The sequence below is a fragment of the Gallus gallus genome, chromosome 9 (assembly GCF_016699485.2).
Source record: "Gallus gallus isolate bGalGal1 chromosome 9, bGalGal1.mat.broiler.GRCg7b, whole genome shotgun sequence".
Lineage (NCBI taxonomy): Eukaryota > Metazoa > Chordata > Aves > Galliformes > Phasianidae > Gallus > Gallus gallus.
The window spans coordinates 5,155,901-5,183,885 of record NC_052540.1 but is presented as its reverse complement, the minus strand read 5'-3'; the positions used below and the strand labels follow the sequence as shown (position 1 = coordinate 5,183,885).

The 27,985-nt window shown below is 37.4% G+C and overlaps 1 protein-coding gene across 19 annotated transcripts in view; it reads left to right on the top strand.

Annotated features, from left to right (window-relative positions):
* The window catches only part of PER2 (period circadian clock 2), a 41,049-nt gene extending 17,437 nt beyond the window's left edge, over positions 1–23,612 (top strand). For 17 of the 19 annotated variants that reach the window (XM_040705439.2, XM_025153291.3, XM_025153294.3 and 14 more), the window contains exons 8-27: positions 2,244–2,398; positions 2,892–3,013; positions 4,104–4,305; positions 5,812–5,863; positions 7,103–7,245; positions 7,571–7,649; positions 9,055–9,161; positions 9,628–9,781; positions 10,179–10,287; positions 10,669–10,800; positions 11,765–11,858; positions 12,566–12,725; positions 12,808–12,926; positions 13,694–13,867; positions 14,117–14,377; positions 15,662–16,512; positions 18,431–18,617; positions 19,136–19,328; positions 19,971–20,121; positions 21,190–23,612. In XM_040705439.2, coding sequence (XP_040561373.1) covers positions 2,244–2,398; positions 2,892–3,013; positions 4,104–4,305; positions 5,812–5,863; positions 7,103–7,245; positions 7,571–7,649; positions 9,055–9,161; positions 9,628–9,781; positions 10,179–10,287; positions 10,669–10,800; positions 11,765–11,858; positions 12,566–12,725; positions 12,808–12,926; positions 13,694–13,867; positions 14,117–14,377; positions 15,662–16,512; positions 18,431–18,617; positions 19,136–19,328; positions 19,971–20,121; positions 21,190–21,339 — 3,595 coding nt within the window. In that variant the 3' untranslated portion in view covers positions 21,340–23,612. Of the gene's footprint in view, positions 1–1,770; positions 1,805–2,243; positions 2,399–2,891; positions 3,014–4,103; positions 4,306–5,811; positions 5,864–7,102; positions 7,246–7,570; positions 7,650–9,054; positions 9,162–9,627; positions 9,782–10,178; positions 10,288–10,668; positions 10,801–11,764; positions 11,859–12,565; positions 12,726–12,807; positions 12,927–13,693; positions 13,868–14,116; positions 14,378–15,661; positions 16,513–18,430; positions 18,618–19,135; positions 19,329–19,970; positions 20,122–21,189 lie in introns of all 19 variants that reach the window. The other 2 variants (XM_040705440.2, NM_204262.2) reach the window with 2 other exon arrangements.
* The last annotated feature ends 4,373 nt before the right edge of the window (positions 23,613–27,985 follow it).

Sequence of the window (27,985 nt, the reverse complement as noted above, 5' to 3'; positions counted from 1 at the left end):
TGCTGAACATAGTGCCTGCCTTGTGAACACAAGGGAATCTTGTTCCACGCTTTATCTTTGTGTGGAAGTTGTGTTCTGGAGTTCACTTTTTACTCAATATCAAGAACTGAGTGAACCAAAAACATTTCTTAATCTTCCTTTCCTGTTGACTCAATTTTCTTGTTCTTTAAACAAATCCAGCAATCTTCGTTAATAACTCTTTGCTCAGAAATCCAGATGGTACAGTATTTCCCCTACTGTCAGTCACAGTTGCATTCAGAGCACTATCTGATCATCTTCAGTCTTTTTGGAATGGGAGACAGATGACCTCAGTTGACTGAGCATACCTAGAGATGGGCTCGAAAGAGATGTCTACAATAGGCTGATAAGCTGTAGGTTTAGCTTTTGATTCAAATAATTCTGGGCTTTGGATTCAATGTTTGTAGCACGTAACTACCTTTTGGACTGTGCACATAAAGCAAAATGCAAAGCTCTTATTTTTGTAGAATATGCTCATTCTGTATTGTGCTAGTCAAACCTTCTCTGTGCCTGGCTACTGTGCCTCATACTACAGATCTTCAGAAAAACATTTTTGAATTTCATAACTGATTTTCCAAGGAGGCCAGCCCTCTGCATTTGTTACTGCTAGAGGCTAATTTGGACAAGTTTTTCTGGCAGAAGTGTTCTTGACCACTTTCATGAAGCAGGCCCAGAAGATACAAAAACAACAGTATGCTCTGTTATTTCACGGTCTTTCCCTTTCTCTTCTTCCTTGCTGTTAGCATAGATTGTTCTACTGAAAAGGCCATGTTAGATTGCATCAATCTAACACTGTCAAGCCATCCTGTACATGTGGTTTTAGTGTATAGGTGAATATTAAGTTTCCCAAGGGAGTATGGCATTATTCTCTTATCCCTTGCCTTTATTTCTCAGTATAAAATAGCCAGTGAGTAACTGGCTATGTTTATCATAGTATTATGGTGCAAACAAGAACTATGACTGTATATTCTAGTATCAGCAGCTTTTTCACCTTCTAAGCATTGTGGGTGAAGTGTACCCCAAACCTGTCAGATGAGTTGGTCTACCTGAAGATCTCAAATTTCTCAGGAAAAAAAAGAAATCTGAAATCCTCTTGAAAGTTACCAGGAAGTTGAGACCACTTATTGAATGCTTCAGAAAGGGTAGTACAGTTGCCAAGAACACCGTTTCTACAGTGATCCTTAGGGTAACTCCACAGAGAGTGCCAGCCACGGCAATTGTGTGGTAATAGAAGACCTTTCTTTTCATGGGAACAAATTGATTTTTAGGGAGACCTTAAGAAAAGGTCTAAAATCCTCTAAATTGTTGTGACTGATTAACTTTTAAAATTTCTTTCAATGACAAAGATGAGGTGATTTTTTTTTTAACTGCCTCCTGCCCACTTGTCACCCATTTTTGTCATCCTCTCCATCCCTTCTCTTCCCTCCTTTTCCTTTTTGATTTTATCATCATTCTTAAATAATGATAAGAGTTACCAGGGATTGCAAAGGAAGGCAATTTTCTAGTGTTAGCACTGATTATTGCTGTAGCTTGACCTTCTGCATTGAGACAACACTTTTGAGCATGCACCTGAGCAATGTTAATAAGATATCTGTCTCCAGCTGCCTTCCTCTGATTCTTCACCCTTCATATTTACTCAGCCTTCCTTATGTTACTTAATGTATTGCCATGCTTAACTGGAATACATTGTTCCAAGCATTTCTCCATTTGTTTTGTTAACTTGATGCTCTCCCACTGCCATTCCCTTTTCAGGGACCTTTCCTATGAGAACCTGCTCGAACAGGAGGTGAAGACTTGAGTGGACCTCCTGCTTCTCTACTTTGAAGTCCATGAACATTTCTGAGAGTTTGAATTTTAAAGGAACTAAGGGATATACCACAAAAAAAAAAAAAGGGGAAGGGAGACTGGTGCAAAACAAACAAACAAAAAAAAGTTCACTGGTGCTTGGGTGTATATATGTATATAGATATACTGTTTCACATACAGGCAGTATATGTTTTACAATAAAATTTATGGTTCTGGTAAATTTTCCATTTGAAGTGATTGTAGCTAATGTAAGAATTACAAGTTTTGAATGTTGATACTAAGTAATAGAAAAGTTTAATGTGGTTAGCTGCACAAATTTAAGTGTGTGACGATTGTCAGTGTTTTTGAGGTTTCTATGAGGATTATATATTGCTCCAAGCATCCAAGTAACTTTTTATTATTTGTCTTTAATCTTACAGCAGCGAGCAGTCTACTAAAGCCAAAACGCAAAAGGAATTGTTGAAGACATTGCAAGAGCTGAAAGCTCACCTTCCTGCTGAAAAAAGAATTAAAGGCAAATCCAGTGTCCTAACAACACTGAAATATGCCCTTAAAAGCATTAAACAAGTTAAAGGTAATCAAGTATGATACTGCTTAAATAAAATTGATCTGGGTAAAATTAAATATTTAAATGGGAATTTAAATGATTGTCTCTAAGTTTATTATGTTTCAGAATCTCAGTAAGCAAGTATTTTTATGGTCTTCTCATTTGTTGACCCTTAACAAGGGTTTGTTTGGGAGTTAAAGCAGCTTTGCCAGATGCTTGGTATTTTACTAGTATTTGTTGTAAGTTTGTTTGCAAAGTTGTTAGATATCTTCAAATTTCTAAAACTGTCAAACAGACCAAAATATATTGCGATGCATATATGCGTATGTTAAGATGGATAAAAGTTCATGGATTACTGATGAGGAAATTCCACTGTGGAAGAACTCATTTGGAATAATACCTAGATCTTCCAACTGCCTGTTCAGTGCTTGTGCCAGAAAGAGTCAATTTATTCCAAGCTGTCTACATACTAATGTGATTTTTACTTCTGAATATAAATTGTTTAATGTTCTTAATGTAGCCAATGAGGAATATTACCAATTGTTGATGATTAATGAATCCCAGCCTTCTGGACTCAATGTGTCATCTTATACAGTGGAAGAAGTTGAGACTATAACCTCAGAATACATCATGAAAAATGCAGTGAGTATGCTGACACCATTATACAGTGTGTATGTAAAATGTTTTCTGGAATAGGAATTCTCAAGCATGCCTCCTTTTTACAAGGTATAAGTTTAAGTAAGAAAAACTTGCTCTGTGATCAGGTGATACTGTCTTCTCTTTTAGGTAAGAGCAGCTATGGTGATCAATGTAGGTTTTTAGAAGTAGTCAGAATGATTATTTTATCTTCCCCATTTCCAGCATTCTTGGATTATTATGGAAGTCAACAATGATTACATCTAATCTTAGAGTGCCTTCCGCTATTTTTTTCCTGAATCCTCTTTCTGAATCTATGTAGTTCCAAAATGAATAAAGTAATGGGTAGGTAGAGGATGTTCCGCAGTTTGAAGTGGTATTTTTCTGTTGAACCTATGAATAACAAAATTGCCCATAAAACAAATAGAGTAGTCTAGAGTGCAACTTGAACAAAATATCAATTGATCCAAAGCATGAGTTTGTAAACACAGTGTTCTGACGACAGTTCTTAGGCTTGTGTACAGTAACAGTGGATGGGGCACTAAAGTTTGTGACGCAGGGAACTCTTCTGTGTTGAGCAGAAAAGCAACAAGAAATAATACAAGTGAAGTTGGTGTACATTTGGGGCTTTTTTTCCCCACCTATCTACTCGTTATTTTTACCAAATGGTTTAGGGCACTTTTTTCATTTTGTAGTGAATGAACAAACTAACATAAACAGCTCTTCACAAAGCAGCTGAATCTCATAAATGTCAAATATGGCTGTAACACAAGTGTTATTGTGAAAGCAATTCACATAGCTAAAGTTGGAAGCTCCTTACACCCTTGTATGATGTTTAGGGCATGTAACCTGGGAAAATCAAAGTGTATTATTACTGCACTGTTCAAAGTGTATATGGTATGTATGTATGTAATTCACAAGAGAAGTATTTTCTTGCTCCATAAAAAGATGTGGTTTAACTGTCTTTATTCTATTTCCTTTTTGTTTTGAACTTAATACTTTTATCTTGGTGTCTTGTTTTATCTTATTGTTTAAACAATAAATACATCGAAGGAATGTTTTTTAAACTGCCTAATTTTGAGGTTTTTCTTCTTAGGATATGTTTGCTGTAGCTGTTTCTTTGATTACTGGGAAAATTGTGTACATCTCTGATCAAGCTGCTGCTATTCTGCGCTGTAAGAGGAGTTATTTTAAAAATGCCAAATTTGTGGAGTTATTGGCACCTCAAGATGTCAGTGTTTTCTATACTTCCACTACCCCATACAGATTACCATCTTGGAATATTTGCAGCAGAGCTGGTGAGTGATCCCAACAGCAGATATTTCTCTAACCTTCAGTCATGCTAATTTTTTTTTAAATATCCTTTCATTCTGTCCTATCAGTTCATGAGGGTATAGCATACATGCATTACTAGAACATCTCTGAATAATATGGCATGTATAACATGCCTTTATGAATCAGAAAAGCTTGTCTATTGGCTAAAAGTCTTTTGATTGCTATTATTCGTTGGTTCCTGGGCTCCTCTCACCCAACTGGTGATTGAAATTAAAGTGGGTATTCATGCTGAAAGTGGATTTGTCTTTCACAATTTTCTTGCAATCAAATGACCAGAATTTTTTTTAGATTTCATTCTTTAGATAAAAGAAAGATAATATTCTGCCTTCTTACTTCTAAAATGGTTATGATTTGTGTACTGGACACTTTGATTACTGTATAGGAGAATGTACTACAGCCAATACTGTTGAGCGCGTAGCAGATGTAATTTGTGTATCCGTTTCCTTTAGCTTTAGGAAAAGGATGTCAGACATGTTAATGTTGAAGGGTTAGATCTCCTAAGTCACTTAGTATTTGTTTGTGGGAGGGTTGTTTTACTTGTGCAGTGACAGCTGTTAGGAACTGCAAGATAGCTGCCAACTATTTTAAGCAAACACTTGTATTTCGCATTCTGCTCTAAATGTTTGAAATTCCAATCCCTGTAGACTAAGCCTATGAAGTTAAGTCAGAATGTGAACCATATTAAATTTGAGGAAACAATAAACAACAAAGTAATTTGTACACTAAATAGGTCAGAAAGGACCTTCTGAAGTCTCTGGTCCAACCTCTGACTCAAAAAAGGTTCAGTTTTGACCATTTGATCCTGATTGTTCATGTTCCTCACCTACATAACTTACTGATTTTTTTTCTATAGCTTTTTATGTTTGTGTATAGCTTCATATATCAGAAATGCAGTTTAAATAGAAGTATGTACCATATCTCATGTACTGACATCCATATCCTATCTTATATCTAAAAGTATTGCACAATGAGGTCTTTGAAAGACCTGAGTGTGCCTTGCAAATCAGTCTGTGGCCACTTTTTCAAAGGGAGGGAAATAGACTTAAAAGGAGAAGGGAGGAAAGCTGTGAGAGATGCTTGGGTTTTGCTGGGTGGGTGGAGGTTGGCAAATGTATTTGGTGCTTTGACTGTCCTTTCTAGGACCTTTCTAGCAAAGAAGTCCAGCCTGAGGGGTTGTGGGAACTCACTTTTTTGGTCAGTGCTGTAAATTAGTGAAAAAGCTGATGGGTAAACAGTTCAGACCATAGAACTGTTTAGATATGTTTTTGCCATAAGACTTACTAAGCAAGCAGCTTTGATTCACAAGCCTGTCTCAGAAAAGCATAAAATCAAAGGCTTTTGGGAACCTAAAACCTTTGGAGGGATACAGGCTACATCTCTTTTATTGTTATTGGGGAAAAGTTACTGTATTAAACATCATAATATCATAGCGATTTGTAACTTCTTTACAAAATATCTTATAATTCTAGAGTCTTCCACCCAGGATTGCATGGAAGAGAAATCCTTTTTCTGTCGCATCAGGTAAGACAGTTATAATAGACTTGGTGTTATGAAACTATGCATTACAAAGTATTTGACCTTTATAAGAATCACACTGTGCAAGTTTCTTATTCCATAATGTGAATGTAAGGCCAAGCACATGCTTGTCATCTAGCTGTTGCTGAAGCTATGCAGAGAACTGCTAAGTGATTGCAGGAAGTTACACCTTAGAAGTTAATCAGTCTGAATGTTGACCTTTGCACCCTAAAGAGAGCTGATACGGTATCTTTCACAGCTGTGGAGAAAGCCTTCATTTCATGTTAGTTGAACTGTTGTGCTCAGCACCTGCTACAGATTCTTTCATTCTGTAAGAGTAAGGGCAAATTATAATTATCTCAAATGCCCAGTAAAGATAGATGAGGGTAACTTTGTCTTTTTTGCAGTCAATAGATGTTACAGTTATTTTGGTTTTCTTTTTGCTATCTGTTGCCTCTCAGGTCCCACAGTTTCTCTTTCCAAAAATACTACTAATTACTTAATTACTTCTGGAGTAAATAAATACCTGATAATTAAGGTATTATTGTATTTTAAACAAACTCCAAAAAGTTGGACTGGTTGTTCTATAAAAGTACTGCTGGTGTTTTTGTAGATGTCTTTTCTTCTAAGTAACATTGATACCGGAAGCTTTGACTTTTTAAATCCATACTGCTATAACACCCATTGCTAAAATACTTTTTTTGATCACTGGGTATTGTTTCTGTTCTTATTCTTTGGCTTCTTGTTACGTCAGAAACTGTTGTAATAGGTAGAACTTCTGAGACTTTGTTCTTTTTTAAATCAGGATAAATAATGATTAAAAGAAGGTATTTAATTATTAACTGAAGGGTTGTAACAGTCTTCATAAAATAAAACTATAACTCATAAAATAAATCTCTCTGAAGTTTAAAGTGATGGTTAATATCAGATTAAGATTACTGGATCAATAAAATAATCTATCATGAGAAGTGGACTTTTCTTTTTTTCATGCAGTTTCCATTTAAAGCACCTATGGGTCTTATTATAAGCAGTAAAGATGACAATGAATGCATTATAGCAGTCAGTATGCAAAGGATGCTGTCTGAATTAGGTTCGGTTGTACTGAACATTCAGGAAGCAAAATTCTTGGGTGCTGCTTCAGGAGCTATTGTACAGTCCTTTTGTAACTAAAGAAATTACAGTAGATAAAATTCTGTTCAGTGTGAGATGATTCTGTGCGAATAGTAATCTCTGTTTAATTATTAGTGCAGGAAAGGAGCGTGAAAATGAGATTTGCTATCACCCATTTCGGATGACTCCTTACCTTATCAAAGTACAAGATCCAGAAGTAGCAGAGGACCAACTTTGTTGTGTGCTCCTTGCAGAAAAAGTGCACTCGGGTTATGAAGGTAATCATTTCAATGGATAAATAGTTGTTCTGTTTTGTGAAATCTTGAACTGTTTAGTATTCTGCTACAGCAACTTCTGTGCAGTTTAGCACAACTGAATTTCAGCCTAAGAAATTTATTTATTTGAATACTATCAGTGATCTCATTAAAGTGCATGATAATTGGTTCTGTTCTCTGTCTGTGCTTGGAAGCTGTGAGATAACTTGCTTTCCTATATGCTCTTAGGCAATCTTCTAGATTTTACTCAGCATTTAATTAAAACATACAGTTTTCAGTCGTGTGTATGCACAGTATACTTGTTAACTTGCTTTTATTTTTCTCTCAGCACCCAGAATTCCTCCAGACAAAAGAATTTTTACAACAACACACACACCAACCTGTTTGTTCCAGGATGTAGATGAGAGGTAAGTTACTTAAATAAAGTGTGAAAGCACTTCACACTGTGATCTTGAAGTGGAAAACTGTGTTTGCCTGCTAACAACTTGTTCTCTTACCTTTCCATCTTGGGTAAATCTGGAAAATAAATTCAAAGAATGGAATCCACAAACAGGGAAGTTCCTGTGTCAGCAAGCACTACCTGAATGAGGCTTTTTGTTTAAAGTATATAGAATGTAACATTGCATCATTTTAAGCAAACAAAAAACAACAAAGAAAATCATCAAACATTGTATTTGATGTTTATGATTTAACTACTCAGATTCTACTGGCTGAAGCTTTTGTCTTGCTTTGACTGTCATGGAAGCTGATGAGAGTTCATGTGAAACTATCACTACAGCCAGATATGACGCACATGAATTTAAGTCATTCACAGAGGTTCATGATCTAAGGTGCAAAGCAAACTTTCCTTTAGTTTTCTGGACTGTTTTGTCTGGTACCTTTTGGAGGGCGTGGATGACAGAAATTGGAAGTCTATGAAGAATGGAAGATACTACTTTGAAAAAGAGTTGAAGGCATAGGAGGCTGAGGTGTCATCAATATTCTAAAGCCTTTAAGGAAAGGGATGTGCTTTGAAGTATCATTTTATAAGAATTTGAGAGCAAATTTGCTTGTTCCTGAGGTGAAAACACAGGCTTCCTTTTTGCTTTCTCTTTCCCATTTTACATGGGACTTTCTTTGTGACAGCGTGGGATTTTATTCTATTTTCTTTTCTTAGTGAAAACTGAGTTGGCTATCATAAAAGTGTCTCAATGCAGGGATTGATCCCTCATTTCTGAAAGCTCAGTGAATTCAATAATTGATTTTATCTCTTCATTAGAAGAAGTTATTGTGCAGGAGTGCAAGAACATTAATTTTAGTTATTTATTCTAATTAATAAGCTTGCTTCCATGCAGAGTTAACCTCCCTGTGGGAAAGTTTTCTTGTACCCTAGTCAACTGCCCTGCTTGGTTCAGCTACAGTAATCCTGTGTGATCCTTAGCCTTGGCACCCAGCCCATAGATTGGGGGTACTATTTACTTTCATGAGAGTTTTATAAGATTAAATTTTATTAATGCTCTTTTAAAATTAGGGTAAGTACTCTGCCTGTAGAGCGAGGCAGCATAGAAAAGACAGGAGAACTGCTGTAGCAGACTCCTTGACTGTGGTCTGAGCGCTGTTTTGTAATGTTAGAAACAGATAAACAAACAAAAAAACCCACAAAAGATAGTCCTGTTCAAAGAGTGCTACTACTAAGCTGGCACTACTATTTCCCAAAATTTAAACTTAAAATTAGAGGAAAAAGAGTAAATAAAACTTAAATGGAAACATTTTGAAGATTAAACATTTCACTTTATTTAAATGAATGCTTTTCTTTGTTTTTTCTTTCCCCAGAGCTGTACCTCTGTTGGGATACCTACCTCAGGACTTAATAGGAACGCCTGTTTTGGTGCATCTTCACCCAAATGACAGACCCTTAATGCTAGCAATTCACAAAAAAAGTATGTAATCTCTTTGCTGTGGAAGAAATATCTTTTTTTTTTTCCTGAAAGTTAAAAATGACATCTGAAAAGGCCTAAGAAAATAGGAGATTACATTTTTACCTTCAAGTAATAAGATGTTGAAGTATTCCTTTACTATACAAATTGATTCTTAACACAAATTGAGGAAACTGAGTATTTTCTCATTTTCATTTTTGAGGTGAAGCATGTCTGCAGTAAGCAAACTTGTATGTGAATGTTTCATACATAAAGAAAATTGTCCTGAGAGGGCCATGATAGAAGTTGTCATACCTTGAAGTGTAGTCTTCTGCACTTCATAAACAGTCCATGAGAAGAAAGTGAGCCATTCTTGCAATGTTTATTTAACTATGAAAATGTAAAGCTGTCTCAGTCACCTTAAATTCTGAGTCATTAATTAGAACTGCAAATATTAAACTGACACTTCTTTTTGAATCATTCTTAACAGTACTTCAATATGGAGGACAGCCTTTTGACTATTCACCAATCAGGTTTTGCACTAGAAATGGAGATTATATAACCATGGACACTAGCTGGTCCAGTTTCATCAATCCTTGGAGTCGAAAGGTTTCATTTATCATTGGAAGACACAAAGTTAGGACGTAAGTCAATAGTTATGATATTTTTTTCCCCTCCAGCTTATTTGATTCTTAAAAAAGTGATTCTTAAAAAAGAATTAAATGTTTTAGAGAGGGGAAAAATTCCCCCTCAGCATAAATTGTTTCCTTCTTTATTTGGGTTAATGATGTAGAGGCTGCTCTAAGTAAAGGAAACTTGAACTGGTTTGTATTTTGTGAGTACTGTCAAGAGTTGCTTTAGGTAAGAAGCTGTGCTCAAAGTGAGTAAGGATGTGCATTTTGTTAGATTCAATGGCCTTACATGCAATAAAATAATGATCAGATCCTGTTTGCTATACATAGCTGGCAAATTGAGGATGCAGTCTCTCTCAACTCAAGTACTTGCATTTGTAATGCAATGGGGTATGTTTGGTTTACACAGGGGTCCCTTAAATGAAGATGTTTTTGCCGCTCCCAACTATACGGAGGACAGAATCCTTCACCCCAGTGTTCAGGAGATCACAGAGCAAATATATCGGCTGTTACTACAGGTACAGCATGTGCTTTTGAATTTTTCAAATTTTAAATTCCCACTGAAGAAATGGGTGTTTATCTTAATGTGATGTTATGTTTAACTATCTTCCACTGTTCCACTGTACTGGGATTTCTGGCTACAGCCCTGGAAACTATTTGTGTTTGATTGCCAAGCATGACTCACTTAAGTGTGTTAAAGCTCCAGCTGGTATTTAAGGATTTAGTGTAGCTATGGCATCTTCACATAAACAATTAAAAAAAAAATGAACAAACAAACACAAAACTGCACAAAAAACCTAAAATAAATCCCTTTCACCTCACGTGGAACTATTAGTAATGATTTCATTTTTTGTTGAAAGCTGGTGTGCAGAGACTGTATATTCTGTTGTTTTTAACAGCCTGTACACAACAGTGGATCCAGTGGCTATGGAAGTCTAGGTAGCAATGGCTCACACGAACACTTAATGAGTGTGGCATCCTCCAGTGACAGCACAGGAAATAATAATGATGACACACAAAAGGATAAAACAGTAAGTTTTTTATTTTTATGAATTCAAGTATGAGATACAAAACTAAGTGTTTTTTAACTTTTAGCATAACTCCTTGTTATTTGGGATGGGGAGAAGTATAAGGAAAGTGTTGTCATTTGTTTAATATGAAAAAAGCTTTCTGTCAGGAGAAATAAATATCTGTGCTGTAGATGAAGTCTCAGGATACTGAAGCACAATTACAGGTTTGAAAGTGGACTCTGTTCGCACATTGTAATGCCTACTATATACTTGCTTCTGGGAAAAAAAAATAAATGGATGTTTGAAAGCAGTTTCTTCTGAGGGGAAAGCCTGTACCTCCTGTTTTCTGTGATAAAATGCAGTAATAAGTGCTTACAAAAATGATAGCCTGTGACCTTTTTATGCTGCAGAAAATGCACTGTATAATATGGAGTGAAAGTTTTTTTGCTTAAAACTTAACTTTACAGGACATTGTTGTATCCAGTTGATAGTGAGAAGTTTTGTTCAAACTAATGACATTAAAAACTAAAAAAAACAGAACCAGCAGAGTTAAATTTGTGCTTCTGCATGTTGGAACTGTGCCACAGAGGCAATGTGAATTGGGCAGTAGTGTACTGAATATGGTTGCAGTCAAAGGAACTGTACCGTCTTCTAAGATCTGAACTCTTTTTGGTCTTTCCGTTCAGCCTTCTTGAATTGCAGTTGGTTTCTGAAAGCTCAGTTTTTCCTTAGTTACATCACTCAGGCTAAGCCTTCTGAACATGATTTATGCTTTTGTGACCAGGCGTAGCAGACTGCTGTGCTTGCCAACATGGTCACTTGCTGCCTTTCAGTCCTTAAGCACTAGTACCTTAAGCAAATTAAGCTTCTGGAATTTTTTGTTTTGCAGATAAATTGCTTTTGATATGTAGAAAATTAGGAAGCACTGTATGTGATGTTTTGTGTGAGAATTTCCTAATAAGTGTTTTTAATGGCCTCCTTCCAGATAAGTCAAGATGCCCGTAAGGTCAAAACTAAAGGACAGCATATTTTCACTGAGAATAAAGGAAAACTGGAATATAAAAGAGAGCCTTCTGCAGGTAAGGTATTACTAGTAAGTTTACTAAGTACTAGTTTATTGCAGTGGTGCATGATGTAACATGACTAGGGGGTTTTCCAGTTTCATTGTAATCAATTTTAATGAATAAGTGCTGTTATTCTTTATATTGTCCTTAATCTCTCCACTGTGTTCAGGAAAACATGTGACCCAGCTGTCTCAATTGGTAATGATGTAAAATGCAGTGAGGATGTCCCAGAGCTGTTGCTTTGAAGTACCTTAATTGTAGCTCATGAGTCAAATGCCTTTTTTTCCTGTAGATGGAGGATGTTGTTACTCCTGTTTTCATGAAACTTCAGGAATTAAGTCAATAAATGAAAACCTTCCTGATGCCATTTAAATTATGTAGGCACAAGTAACAGCTTATTTTATAACTTTTATGCACTAAAGCTGTTCTCATTTTGAGTGGGTTTCAGCTCTAATGATAACTTTTCCTTTGTATCCATTATGTCTGTTCCTTTTGGACCCATCAGCTTAACTGAACCTTACTCCTCAAGAATCCCTAAGAACAGGGGGCTGTTTACACAATGTTCATATGTTAGGACACAAACTTCTTACTTGCTCTATGCTGTTAAAAAACTTCTGCTCTGTTAAGAGAGATGCATAAAAGAAAACTTCTGCTGTTTTACTTAAGTTTTTAGGGGAAGTTCAAAGAATTAATGCTGTGATTGCATAATAACAATCTCTTAGCAGAAAAACAAAATGGTCCTGGTGGTCAGGTGAAAGATGTGATAGGAAAGGATACCACAGCTACAGCTGCTCCTAAAAATGTGGCTACTGAAGAGTTGGCATGGAAAGAACAACCTGTATATTCTTATCAACAGATTAGCTGCTTGGATAGTGTCATCAGGTAAGCAACCAGTGTGTAAATTACTGTTGAGCTCTAGACTTCAGACTTAAATATCTAATATTGTTAAATTCCTTTATTTTAGATACTTGGAGAGTTGTAATGTGCCTGGTACAGCAAAAAGAAAATGTGAACCTTCATCAAGTGTGAATTCTAGTGTTCACGAGCAAAAAGCATCTGTTAATGCTATACAACCCTTAGGAGGTATTTCTACATTAGTTTCTCTATTTGTTTACTTACTGATTTTGACAGTGGCCAGTTGGCTGTTACTTCTTGTCAAAATAATGACTGGTGTAGCTTAGGCACACAGTTTCTGCTGTCATCTGTCGTCTCTGCAGTTCTAGTTGATAGGCAAGGATGGGGATTTGCTAGCTTCTTGGTGCACAGATAACTGTGAATGACCAGGTAACCAGCATACGCTAGTCAGGAGAACTCTAACTTCAAGTCTTGCACTGAGAGTTTTGCTGAGTGTTTATACTGGAGAAGGGATGTTTTGAGAATGTTTTACAAGGCATAGATATGACCTCTGCTGGATTATTGTGTACAGCTTTCAAGTGAGAGAACTTAAATAGGAAGATGCTTAGAGCAAAACTTAACATCTGACAGCTAATAACCGGCTATGTGAGAGACTAACATAAAACAAGGTGGGAGCTGGGAGGGACTCCATCATAGACTGGTGAAGACTAGAAGCTTCCAAACTCATACCATCAAAGAAGAGTAATGCCCAGGAAAGATCAGGAAGTCCTTCACTGGAAAGACTTGGCTTGACTGTATTCGAGAGTAGAGGATTGGATTTGTTTGCCCAGAAGTCATTCTGTTCCTCAAACATTCTTGGTAAAACGTGTGAAGCCAATTGAAATATTCACTTTTCATCTTGTTAAGTGCAAGTAATCCTTTGCAGTTCTGCAACCTTAGCAACATATTGCTTATTTACGTATGTAATTTCCTTTATCTTTCCATTTTTTGAGTAGACTCTACTGTGTTGAAGTCATCTGGTAAATCAAGTGGTCCCCCAGTAGTTGGTGCTCACTTAACTTCTTTGGCCTTACCTGGCAAGCCTGAAAGTGTTGTATCGCTCACCAGTCAGTGCAGCTACAGTAGCACCATTGTTCATGTTGGAGACAAAAAACCACAACCTGAATTAGGTATGATTTCTGCTAATACGTCATTGCCAAAATATTCATTTCCAGCAAGTACATCTTCAAAAATGAGAATGCCTGGTACCTACTTGTTAACTTGTACTACTTATAGCTAAGGCATTCTCATAGAAATTGAATAAATAAGGACAGAATTTATTACATTAAACTTTTTAAGAGCAGTTACCACAGTAGTAGCTTAAATTGCATATGCAGCACTTTGCCTGATCGTGACTTCTGTTTCTTCTGTTCCTGTAGAAATGATAGAAGATGGTCCAAGTGGAGCAGAAGTCTTAGATACTCAACTTCCTGCCCCTCCACCCAGCTCTACGCATGTAAATCAGGAAAAGGAGTCATTTAAAAAACTGGGACTTACAAAGGAAGTCCTTGCAGTGCATACACAAAAAGAAGAGCAAAGCTTTTTGAATAAGTTCAAAGAAATCAAGAGATTCAATATTTTCCAGTCCCACTGCAATTACTACTTACAAGATAAACCTAAAGGAAGGCCTGGTGAACGTGGTATGGCAATAGGTTTTTTTGTCCTTGTATATAAAATGAATCCTGTTGAGATGACAGTTGCATTTTTAACATGCTGGGGAGCCACTGTGAACAGTGGCAGTCACGTGCTATGTTTAAGTCGATAGAAAAATTCTGGTGATGACCTTGCCTTGAAGATTGAGTGGAATATGGCTTTAAATATAATAATTAATGTTTCAATAGCTACTAATGTTCTAGTTATCGGTTCATAATATTATTATTGTGAAACAATCTAATTGTTTGGTTGCCATTAAGTCAATGTCACTGGGAGATGGAAGTGGAACAGCCTGTCTGTAACAGTGAGTTGTTCTGTTTTATTAGGGCTAGGAACTCAAGATGACGTTTCAGAAGTGCTTGGTACTGACCTGACTTTGTTTCCATTTTGGCTCTGTTTGGAAGAGAAGTCAGATACTGAAAAGAATTTTCTTGCCAATTCTTTTATCTTTCATTTTTGATATACAGAGAGATATGCAGGTCCTTGATTTAGAAAACATGTTCTGGAACACTAAAGTTCTCTGTGTTCTCTATCCTTGATAAACTTTCAGACTAAATAAGCCTTACGCAAACTAAAAGTTGGAACAGCTTTTAAATATTTAAGTACTTAAATATGAAAGATGTCTGATGGATTTATTCATGTCTGTAAATGAGATGAACTGATAGCCTTCACCTAAGGAAGAGCTGCTTGATTCTAAGTTCTAAAATAAGGTTCCATGCTTTTCTTGCAGAATTTATGAAGTTTCAATGCTCTTTCCACTCGCAAAAGAATATGCTTTTGTGTACTTCCTCTTTTTTGCTGCTTTTATTTCTTCACCTATTTCTTCACCTGTACGACCATAACTCTCCTGAAGTGCTTTCAGTTGTGTCCTCTACTGCTTTCATTGTAATTGCTGTAGTGATTAGAGCAGCACCTCTGGGAGCCACTGTTTTGTACCATTGTACTGATTGGGTGACGCATCTGAGCCTTAACTGATCCACTTCTATTCTTTTTTTTATTGTTTATTTTCCTTCCCCTAAGTTGTGTCAGCGTGGTTTACCTTGCCCAGTCTGCTCAGCTCTTTTCCTAGAGGTAAAAGCAAATCTGATCTCTTCCCTCATCCTTCCATTTGAGTGGGCAGACCAAAGTCCAGAACTACCGTTTTGAGCAACTTCTAGGAATGCCAGAGCGTAGGGGATCCATCGTGTTGCCAGTAGGCTCCTTCCTGATGCATGTTTTCTTCTTTGTTCTTGGCTTGGTTTTTTTTTTGATCATTGTTTTTGTTTTTGCAGGTGGCCGCGGACAACGAAATGGAACTTCTGGAATGGATCAGCCTTGGAAGAAAAGTGGGAAAAACAGGAAATCAAAACGCATTAAACCACAGGAGTCTTCAGACAGTACAACTTCTGGAACTAAATTCCCCCATCGCTTTCCTCTTCAGGGTTTAAATACTACCGCTTGGTCACCGTCAGACACTTCACAAGCAAGTTACTCAGCGATGTCTTTTCCAACTGTTATGCCTGCATATCCGCTTCCTGTTTTTCCAGCAGCAGCAGGGACTGTGCCACCAGCTCCTGAGACTTCAGTCTCTGGTTTTAATCAGCTGCCAGACTCGGGAAATACTTGCTCTATGCAACCATCCCAGTTTTCTGCCCCTCTTATGACACCCGTTGTAGCTCTTGTGCTCCCCAACTATGTCTACCCAGAAATGAACAATAGCTTACCTCAAACACTTTACCACAGCCAAGCCAATTTTCCCACCCATCCTGCTTTCTCTTCACAGACAGTATTTCCAGCGCAGCCTCCATTCACTACCCCTAGCCCTTTCCCACAACAGGCGTTTTTTCCAACGCAACCATTCCATTATAATCCACCAGCAGAAATTGAAAAGGTTCCTGTCACAGAGACACGAAACGAGCCATCCCGTTCCTGCACTCCACAGTCAGTGGGTCCTCAAGACCAGGCTTCACCGCCTTTGTTCCAATCAAGGTGTAGTTCTCCTCTGAATCTTCTACAGTTGGAAGAAAACACAAAAACTGTGGAAAGTGGAGCTCCTGCAGGTTTGCATGGAGCTTTAAATGAGGAAGGAACCATAGGCAAAATCATGACAACTGATGCTGGTAGTGGAAAGGGATCCCTACCAGTAAGTATGTTGATGTTCTTTTTGTGCATGTGTTCTCCTTTTAAAATCTTGGCACTCTAAGAATATTTAAGGTTGTTAAAATGTAGAGATACCCATAGTGGATCTTTTTCCCTCTTCTATTCTCTTGTCTCTGCTTGATCATTTTCAAAACTCACTTCCGGACCTTGTATTTTAATGACTGGTCTACAGTCTCTAGAGATGGAGTCACTATTGCAGTTAGTAAACTCAGATTTTGATGGACCGAATAAATGTGAAATCCAATTGTTTGAATAATGTTAACTTTTAAAGTTTAAGACAGTCCTGTTTTCCTGAAGTTAGCCCAGGAAACTTGAAAACGAATCCAAAATTAGTTTTGTTATGCTTCTTTTAATGAGTGCTAATGCATTCATCGAGAAGCACGGAAATAGATTTCAAATCATTTGTTCACTTTTTTTAATGTTTAGCAAAAAGTTTTTGGGTAGTGAATTTCTGAGAAGAGAGTGAGGGGGAAGCAATCTGCAACTGAGGTCTTGAAAGAAGCTGATACAAAGAAAATCATCTTTGTTTACAAACAAATAGTCAAAGTATGAGATATTGCTTGCAGACATTAACTATTTTGTTTTCTTGGTGCACTGTCCCCTAAAGCTGTACAGAGCTGTATGATAACTTCAGCTTCTTCTGCTGGCTCATTTAAATTTGATGGATCAATTTGTCTAATAAGCTGACAAACCTCAGATGGAGTGCTGTGTCTGTAAAGATTTCTATGGTGATGGTATAGACTGATACGTTAATGTTGTCTAAAGATTATGCATAGGATCTTTCTGAATGCTAAGTCACTGATGGGATGCGACCTAAGCCTTCTAGGATGTCTTCCTACCTCTGGCTTTTCTTCTAATGTGGGTTGTAACTGTTCTCTGCATCTGATAGTGTATACAGAGCACAATTTGAGTTTAGTGCTGTTTAAAGGAAAGCAGACATTGGAAGGTGTGGCTCTTACTGGCATGCCTGAAATCTAACCTGCTCCAAGTAATCAGTCATAGAGCATAATTAGTGCTGATGCTAACAGCTGATTAGATGACTTTATTGTTTAGTTTGTCATAAGCATGTACCAACATTGGAAATTGTGGAGGAGGAAGGAAAAACGTACAAACATGCTTGTTCCCCACTCTGAGGAACTTGGTTGCTCAGTTTCTAGATGATTTACGTAGCAATCTTGATACTGATTCTTAATGGGAATGAACAGAGGGGGAACAGAAAGGAATGTATCTGTTTTTCTAGTGGAACTTCCCAACTTTATTGATATTATGCAAGAACTTAATGTTTTCCGTTATTGCATGCTTGCTGTCTCATGATCTTGAGAACAAGTGTGTATGTGTGTATATATAATATATAATTTATATATGTACATACGTCCATAAAACACTTTGGATTCGTGTTGTGGTAAAGAAATGCATCTGTAATAGTCTGTAACTTACTGCATGCTCTGAAATGTCACTACTGGATTAAAATAGGCTTGATAACAAAAATTAGTACTAAAAACTTTGATGGGAAATCCTTTTGAATTCCCTCAAAAGGCTATTTCCCATTGTTCAGAAACCTGCAAAATATTACTTACTATAATTTCATCATCACTTAATTGAACAATAAAAGCAAAGCAGGCATTAGTTCAGGAAAGCTCTGAGGATATATCTGAAGCTAGCTCTTATATTACAATGTATGCTGTTAACTTCTTTGTCAGTGTTAATTTCTGAAATTCTTCAAGCCAACTTCTAATGAGGTTTAGCAGAACTGTAACTGTTTACGTTGACAGATAAAAAGTAAACTTAGCAGGTAAACTTAGCAGAATACCAAGTGAGATGGATTAATATGAAATGTAAGGAACTGGAGATGAGATGACCGTAATTTTCTGTTGTTATTTCTCTCCTCTTCCCATCACCAGGCTGAGTCTCCAATGGATGCTCAAAATAGCGATGCACTCTCCATGTCCAGTGTCCTGCTTGACATTTTACTTCAAGAAGATGCATGCTCAGGCACTGGCTCAGCTTCCTCAGGGAGCGGTGTATCTGCAGCTGCTGAATCTCTCGGGTCTGGATCTAACGGCTGTGACATGTCAGGGAGCAGAACAGGTAACACAGGCAGTGAATACTCCTAGCATTTTAGAAGTGTTGGAGTGTGATGCACTACAGACATCATGTGAATGCTGAGTGCTTTATGGAAAAATCACTCGTGCATTTAATCTTCATTCTTGATTTTTTTTTTCATCACATCACATGGCAGTCCTCCCTACTATGATTTACAGTATAGAACTTCTGATTTCTTGGTGTGTACGTAGCCTATAAAATATTTCATAGGCATGATGCAGTAATGAAGAGAGAGTACTGTAACCTTGGTGTTTCAAATTTATTTTCTTTTTGTTAATTATTCTATTGCAACTTAATAGAGATTTAGCTTTAATTATCAGGTTTTAAAAATGTTTCAACTGTTACCTAAGTGGGAAAAGGAGAACCTTCTATTTAAAAATGAAATGAAATGGTGATGATGTTTAATGCTTTCAGTTCTTCTTAACCATTTCCAGCTTCAAAAATACTGAACTAATCTATATATTTGACAACTTCTAATGACGCTTTATTTTCTTTTTTTAAAGGCAGTAGTGAAACTAGTCATACCAGCAAATACTTTGGGAGTATCGATTCTTCAGAAAACCATCATAAAACAAAAATGAAGGCAGAAATAGAAGAAAGTGAGCACTTCATTAAATATGTTCTTCAGGATCCTATATGGCTTTTGATGGCAAACACAGATGACACCGTTATGATGACTTATCAGTTACCCTCTAGGTAATTCCAGCGCCTCAGTCCTTCATAAACTGCATGCACGGGGGAAGCAGGGTAAACTGAATCACTGTCTCAATAGAAGACAGCTTGTTTAAGAGTTTAGGTCAGTGTCAAGGATTGTTGCTTCCTTTCTGTCTTTTGCACACAACCTGAGAAGTTCTGGAAAAGAATGACTTGGTCAAGCCTAGCCATATTTTTTTTTTTTTTTTTAGGTCTTTTACCTGAGTTTATGTTAACTGTGTATATTTTTTTGGAAGCCAATGCTTACCTCATATGTGCATCTAGTGTCTGATTCGGGTTGTCCTGCTGAAGGAGAACTCGAACTCACTGCAGCAGCTGCAGAGGGGTACTGAACTTTGTTTCACTGGTAGTACTGCCTTAATAGCTCTCAGAAAGCCATTCTCAGTGGGATTTGGAAGGACAACGAGCCAGCAGAGATGCATTAAAGTTTTCTGCAAATGTAGAATGCTGCTGAAATAATTACACTTAATTTTTTTTTCAATGTCAGATTTGTAAACTTAACAATCCAGAACAAAAATAGCTTAAAGAAAAAAGAAAAAAAGCTTGTATTTGATTGTGTAACCTTATGTAGGTGTAAAGCCCTAAAAGAATTGAAGCTCAATTTCTGAATACATTTCGTTTTAGAGATTTGGAAACAGTTTTAAAAGAAGATAAGCTGAAACTAAAGCAAATGCAGAAACTACAACCAAAATTTACTGAAGACCAAAAAAGAGAGCTTATTGAAGTTCATCCATGGATCCAGCAAGGTGGACTGCCAAAGACTGTTGCTAACTCTGTAAGTTTAAATAAGTCTGTTATTTTTGCATGTATAACAATGCTTGTTATTAGCTGCCTGTGTCAGTTTTCCATTCCTGTTTTGAAAGCTTGGTCAGTTATACTGAGAAAAAGTTAAAATCAAACTTGCTTGCAGTGGCTTCTGCCTTGATTTAACTTACTGGAAAACTTTCCAGTAGAAAAATCAATGTAGTAGCTATTCAGTATAAGAAATGTCCTTGCTACTTCTGGTTTTGTTGTATCTCTTTGAAATTGTGTATCAGTGCAGCCAGCAATTTCATTGCATAAAAATCTTGTATGACATGAAAAACACATTTCTGTTTTGTGCATAGAAACTTATATCTATTTCTTCCTTGAAAGTGTGTGATGAATGGGAATACAGCTTTCCTTCTGTATTGAATTTTTCCTGCAGGACCATCTCTTGTCTAGATTGTATAAGTAGATTAATAGCTCAGGAAACAAACTGGGGAGGGGGGGAGCGGCGGGGACGGGGGGGAGGAATCCTTGCAGTTTTATTGGTTATATTGTACTTAGAAATAACTGATTGCATTCCACTTCCCTAAGCTCTCCATTTGTAGCTGCTTTTTTTTTTTCAGATAAGCTATCAAATGCAGAGGCTCTCTTTATTCATAGATGTTTCAAAACTCAGTGCAATAGAATTTGAATAGATCCTTCTCCTGTTACTAATGTTACTGCAGCATTAATGTAAGAGCATCCAACAGGTGTGAAGCTACAGTTGCTTTAGTCACTTAAGCAGTGCTGCTGACACAAGTGTATTCATGTATCAGTGTTAGCAATCAAGTGTAGGAAAAGACGTTTTTATAGCGCTTATAAGATGTCAGAATTGTAAATGTTCTGTGATGTAACTGTTCATAGCTGAGTTGATGAGTACCTTGTGCTGATTTACTATGTTATAAATGGATTGTGTGGGAGCAGTTGGGGAATGACGTTAACCTGAGTGTAGCAGATTTACAGGTTCCTTTGGAATCAGGGATCACATGCAAATGGACTGATGTTTAGAAAATGTGGGGTTTTTTCCTTTGACTCAATGTTTTTTGCTTTGTTTTAGGAATGTATTTTTTGTGAGGACAATATACAGAGCAATTTTTATACATCGTACGATGAAGAAATCCATGAAATGGACCTTAATGAAATGATTGAAGACAGTGGGGAGAACAATTTGGTTCCTCTGAGTCAAGTCAATGAAGAACAAACATAGCCTTTGAGCCTGTTGCTTTTAAAGCTGCTTCAAAATTACAGTGATGATCCGTTAAGGTTTTAATCTTGTTTCCAGCAAGATGAATCTGGTTCATAAAACGTTTTTCTCACTCTAGAAGAGTCATTTGTGAAAGAATCTCTTTTTAAATGGTGGCAATCTCTTCCCAGTAAGGACATTGTTGAAGATGGTATAGCTTTTATTTAAAGAAAGACTCATGTTTTGCACTTATGCCTCAAGTATTTCTTTGTAAACTATAAAAGCTTTCATTGATGCCTACTGAGTGGGTCAGTGAGTACTGTGAGTACTGAAAATCCCCTTGTAAACATACAGTTCTTCAAATCTTTGAGTAATGGTACAGCATTATAAATTGTTCTAGGAATCTTGCTTGGAAGCTCTTTAGCATTGCTCTTAATATTTGAAGTGGTCCAGCATAGTAGAATAACCTTCAAGAAAATCAGTTCACACTTGCCCTTTTCATACCAGTTGACCCATCCTCTTTGTTTCCTATAGTTTTGACTATAGGAACTTTTTGCCTAAGAGAAATGTTTAACTAATTTTGTAAGATGATCTTGGGTTAAAGTACTTACATGGATAAGAAAGAGTAGGTGAGTGCTGACAACTCTGTAGCCTTTTGTTTCAATGGACACTGCAATTCTATGAACTGCTTATTATCTTGAAGCATGATTTCTGAGAATTTATACGCAGAAAATCTCTGCTAAAAAATTTAAAAACACACAGGATGACTGTGTGTGCTCCAGTGACTGAGACAAAATGTGCTGTAACTTTAACCTTTATTTTTGTCTGTTCCGTTGGGATGTTGGCCGTCCATTTGTCTGTTTGACTAAGCAAACATCAAACTTGCATGTGGCAAGAGAGGATTATACATTTCTCATAATTGGAAGATATTTCTTACAAAAAGAGATTTTGAGAATACCATTGACTTTCACAAATTACATGATCTAACACTTGTTGTGGCTGGAGTCCTTTCCTGTCAAGGATTTAACTTTAATGCCTCAGCGATTGTATCAACTTGAATATGTGTACTTTGTCCTTGCGTTGTTTGTACATGTTGGATGTGGGAAGAGAACAAAAGAGAGTAACTATCAATTAGTTAGAAGAAATCTAGTTGCAGCATTGCTAGATGTCAGCTTGTAGGTCTTGGGGGTCAAAGATGTGGAGAAACTCAATTAACTTTGCTATGTTTGTCTTAAAATATTTTTCATGGAAGACTTTTTCTTTTCTTTTTTTTAATATTAGATAACATTTCTATTCACTGAAATTTAAAGTTATTTTCATTACGTAGAAATGTTTCTCTTTACATACGAAGAGGACATGAAAGTAGATCTGGCACCACCAAAAACATGCTGAAGCGACTGGTATTTGCTTAGTGGAAGAAATGTGTGAATTAATAATTAATTGGACATCATCATAAGCAAACTTGCAATGGAGACAGGTTCTTCAGTTAGAGTGAAGTTACAGAGCAAGTAGAATCACTACTTCAGAAGTGAGTATCTTAAACATAGTGTGAAACACTCATCAGTATGATCTGATTCCTGTCTTTAACAGTTCTGCAAGATCAAACTTCAGTAGATGTATATAAACTGAATGAGAAACATTAAAATGTTGGTGTTCAAGTCCAATATATTAAATGTTTCAATCATAAATGGAACAGTGCAGCTATACCAGCATATTACATATTCCTTTTTTGTTTTTTTATTACATGTAAACACAAATAGTTTTAATTGGACCAGGGTTTGGGAAAAATAAAAGCTTTATATATAAAGGAGTGCATCATTATTAAACAAATTATTTTCAGGGACTTCTCAACCACTTTGTGAACTTCTTTGCTTTAGCATGCTTTTTTGTTGTTGTGTTCTTTTTTTTTTCTTTTTTGTTCTCATTTCTTTTTTTTCTTTTTCAACGACCATCTTGTAAGCATAACTTAGTGAAAGGAAGAGAAAAGTATATTTAGAGCATTTTGTGGATGTGCTTAATTACGGTCTTATTCTTGCATCCTTAAAGTGTTTGCATTTACAGGGTGGTATTAAATATTTTCCTGTAACTTTAAATCTACATGCCTCCATTTATAGATAAGATTCTGAAGCTGTAATTTTTCCAAGCTGTTGTAAGATGATTTATTTGTGATGACACTTTGTCAACATGTCAACAATGGTTTCTGTACACTGTGCAATATATTTTGGTTTTGCCACTTGTGACTAATTTTTATGACTTTGCTTTTTAGAAAACTGGTAAATAAAACAGATATATTTTTAGTTGTCTTTCTGTTTCTTGAGCCTTCTACTCCATGTGAGAAGCAGAAAGAAATGCACATTCTGCAGCTCGGTTCTGAGCTTTATACCAGTAGCTTATGGGTGTTATCGTTAAGCCCCATGAATGTGAACTGTGTGGTGATTAGTCATCTTTCTCTGTGGTGTAAGGCTGAAGATCGCTGAAATTTTCATGCTGAAGTTCTTGTTCTGTACTCTGACTGGAGAAAGTGGGGAATTCTGAATATTTTCTGTGTTGCTGCGAAGCTAGGTGGGTGTCAGATACCGCTTCAGCCCACCCCACTCCTCCCTTCTAGATTAGGAAATACAAAGGTTATCAGAGCTGAATTAGGTGCACTTTCTTCCCCTGACTCTGTTGTAGGATACTTATTTTTTTTAACAGAAAAGCTGGTGTTGTTCTTAGTGTGGTCGTGAGGGAGCCAGGAACTTGCAAGCTACAAAATTGTGGTGTTTCTGCACAGAAAACCAAAACAAAACAGTGCACCATGCAGGTGAATTGCCTTCGCTCCAAAGGTAAAACTCGTGTTGTGTACAGTGCTACATGGATTTACTGCATCTTAAGGTACACTTGGATGATGTGTTCAACAGGTTCCACTGAAGTCTTCCGAACTGACCCTAAATACATGAGTAGCTCTATGTACGGTGAGGTCTGAAAACACTCTGTCATGGTAGCACCTTGGATCCTTGCATAACAAAACATGCAGTACGTGTGTATTGGTAAAGCATTTCTTAGAACTTCAAGTCTGAGTCATGCCCTTGTGCAGGGTATTTGCAGCTCAGGTGAGGAGGTGTTATGTGAGTGTTTGGATGTAAGTTTTGATAACTGATATATTACAGTGTGAGAACCAAAGTGCTGCTGATAAATTACTAGGTATGTTTCAAGTATTTCTGCTTCTGGTGACCTTTTTTTTTTTCCCCCCAGTTGTGAATGTAAGAAGATTACGAGGCAGATGCAACTTCAGGCATTTGCCACTTTGGCAATGTGCACTCAGATAACTGCTCGCTTAGCTCCGCAGGGCTGCTGGGAGCAGGCTTTGTCTGACAGCTTCTCCCACCTCTGTAGCCCCTAGGCGTCACTGGTGTCCTGTGACTAAGTCTGGCACTTCTGCTGCCCCTGTTCTTTCTCTGTTCAGCTTCCTGTGTTCCTGAGCTATTGAGGTTATTGCATTCTTTGATGTAAAAGGGAAGATTTATAACTTCAATTTCAGATAAGATGCTGGGAAAATTCCTAATGAAGTGCTGTTGGCCCAATGATAGTGATTGTGAATATAAAATATCTTCTTACAAAAGAGGAATGAGGTACTGAAAAGCATCCTATTGTAATCCACTGTCGTGAATTTGGAGAACGTTTGTTCTCCTTGTTGAGCTACAATATCCATGATTATTGTTTTCTTTTCTTCTCAGGGAAGATGGAGAGAAACTAATGTGTTGATAAGCCTCTGACTCAAACAACGCGGTGCTTCTGGCAAAGTGACCAGCTGACAACCTAGAAGGAAAGTAACTTCTGTAAGTGTAGGTTCCAGATATTCCAGTATTTCCTAACTCTTTGTGAGCAAGTAGCTTGACAAAGGTTTGATCTGCTGAACAAGGTAGTGAACAGCTCACCAGCTCCTTTTTGTTAGAGGCAATGAAACAGGACAGTGTTTTCAGGGGTGGTGTGGAAGGTTTATAACAACCTTGTTAGTTTGCTTTACTGGTATGACTTTACTTTAGGAAAAGGCTTATGCTCTAATCACATGGCAACAGTGAAGGATTCCCTCACAATGTAAAGAATGAATTTTTCTTCCCTTGTCTGTAGTTGTGCATAAATGAGAAGATGATTACCAAACTGCTTTGAATGGAAGTTCTTAAAGCTTTGGGTGTAGACAGGCCACATATGAAAACTGCTAATAATCACCTTGTTAGCAGTGAAATCAGCTGAAATCAGTACAGAGACCTGGTTATGAAAATGCTTGTGCACAACTGTATGAGTCCTAGCACTCCACTGAAAATCTTTTCCCTTGTGTACGTACTTCAATGTTAGGAGCTGATGCCTAAATCTCACATTTAGAGAATGGAATTTCCAGGAATGTGTGGCTTAGGTTTTCAGGGAAAAATCTGTTGGAGTGGTGAAAGGGGCTGTTTGATCGTTTTTTAGCTAACAGAATAGCAAAATGTAGATGTCTGTATCCAAGTCTGTGTAAAATGTTGACGGTCTTCAGTTTCTCAGCTGAATGATATCAACTGAACCAGACTACGTAACTGTAAATATTTTTACAGACTTCACTTACAGATAGAATTAGTTTGAAGTGATACAGGACTGTCTCTGTCTCCTACTTTAGTGTCCATAGGCTTATGAAGTTTATGGTTTTAGCTTCTACTCGTGAGGCTGATAACAGTGGCTTTACAGGTGGAGCCTTTCTGAATGTATTTGGCAGGATCAGAGGGTCCAAATGCTCAGGAAGTCATTGAACAATAACTCTACCCATAGTGCCTTTCAAGAGGACAGACAAATCAAAGTAATAGAGGAGAAGGTCAGGATATCTTGGCCAGCATGAAGTAAATCATCGATGTATCTGAGTGGGCCTGCAGTACATTAGGTCCAAGAAGCACGGCACTATGTCCTAATGTGATGAAGTTTATAAATGGAGATGGAGTTTATCACCTAGCTGCCTTACACAGTCTAACTTGCTTACTCAAGTATTTCCAAAGGGAACGTACAGCTTTCAGATATAAAATCTGGTTTTGGATTGAGAGTTGCGTGTTAGAGAGAGACATGCATTATTTGTTCTTCATCAGGATGGATGCCAGCGCCCTTCTCCATGCTTAACAGACTTTATCAATGCACATAGCAGTTAACTGGAGCTGATTGCCAAGCCTTGGTATGAGTAAACTGCTTTATTAAATGTATCTGGAACTTTCCAAGCACTGTGTGTTGCCATACCTCTAAAGCTCTTAGATAAGATGAGGATTGAATTGTGACATGTGGGCTATATATAGAACCTGACAGTTTGTTGCTCTGGAAACATTTGGGTTGTTGCACTGTAGTTTGTGACTTTCTTGAAAGAATTGAAGGAAGAAGATAATGACAGAGGTCCAAAGGGCGCTGCCTCTTCTTTGAAATCACTAAGCACTACTTTCTTAAAAATAGTTTTATCAACAGCTGAACACTGCTTATCTTCCTTTGGGAGAGCTGTAGCACTTGTCAGAGAGAATTTGAGAGAGGTGAGGATGGATGTCTATGAAGTCATGTGGACACTTGGACCCTAAAGAACAGTTGAGTGGAGACAGGGAGCACTGAAATCGAGACAGAAAAGGCAGGCATAGGGTTAAACCTCTGCTTCTGTGGGCTACGGCTATGGCCATAGAAATGAGAAAGCTGTCAAAGCAAGGAAGGTTGAAATTGCCCTCTGTCTAGGCATAAAGAGGGGCTGTGGAGGTGGGGAAAAGCAGGCTGGAGGCTGAAGCTGATGCTTAGATCTCATGGCAAAAGCAGCACCGAATGCCATGAAGGGCTGTGTTCTCCTGGTTTCTCTGCTAAACTAAATTACCAAGTGCCAGAATGGTAGGAGTGCAGGTATGGAGGTAACGCTTAGAAACTGAGCCAACCGAAGTCGTGTCTCCAGGCACTTCAGATTTTGGTGGTTTTGAAAACCAGCCCCTAAATAAGTAAGTGAGACATTTGAGAGATAATTTCTTAATACTAACGTTTGTTAAAAACAAGAACAGTAAGTACAAAATGCCTGTAAAAAAAGATACTCTTTTGTTTCAGGGGAGGGACGGGAAATAGAAGCACTTCCGTTCCCGGCACTGCGTGTTTATTTCGTGCTGCCCAGATGCCATGGTTACAAGTACTGCAGAAAACAAACCGGTGGTACCAGGTGGGCTCCCCTGCTGTGTTCCAGCAGCACTGATTGCTCTGCAATTTGTGCAATGCCAGTGGGAATCTGAGAGAGGCTGAACACTGATGTGTTTCAGCAGTGGAAGGAATGGTGACATCTTCTGGTTTGGGCTGGATAGCAGAGTCTTCCCCATTACATTTCGTAGGGTTCTGCCCCATTTCCAGAGGAAATGTACTGAGTGACACTCCTATTGTTTTTCATTCAAAAGAAGTCAAGAAAAAGTGAAGACAAGTTCCTTGTGAACTAAAGCTTTTCCCAGAAATGGTGACGTGAACCAAGATCCTTTATTTTTTGCTTGGCCAATAGTGCTATTCTCTCACAGCAGTGATCTATTCCTTCTTGATGATCCAATGTGATGACTCTCTGTACTGTGAAGGCAGCTTGGAGGGTTGTGAGGCCAAAGAGCTCACCTGTTTGTGTACAGAGAATTCTCAGTTATTTGGTGTGGCATCTAATTAATTCAAGGGCAAAGGTAAC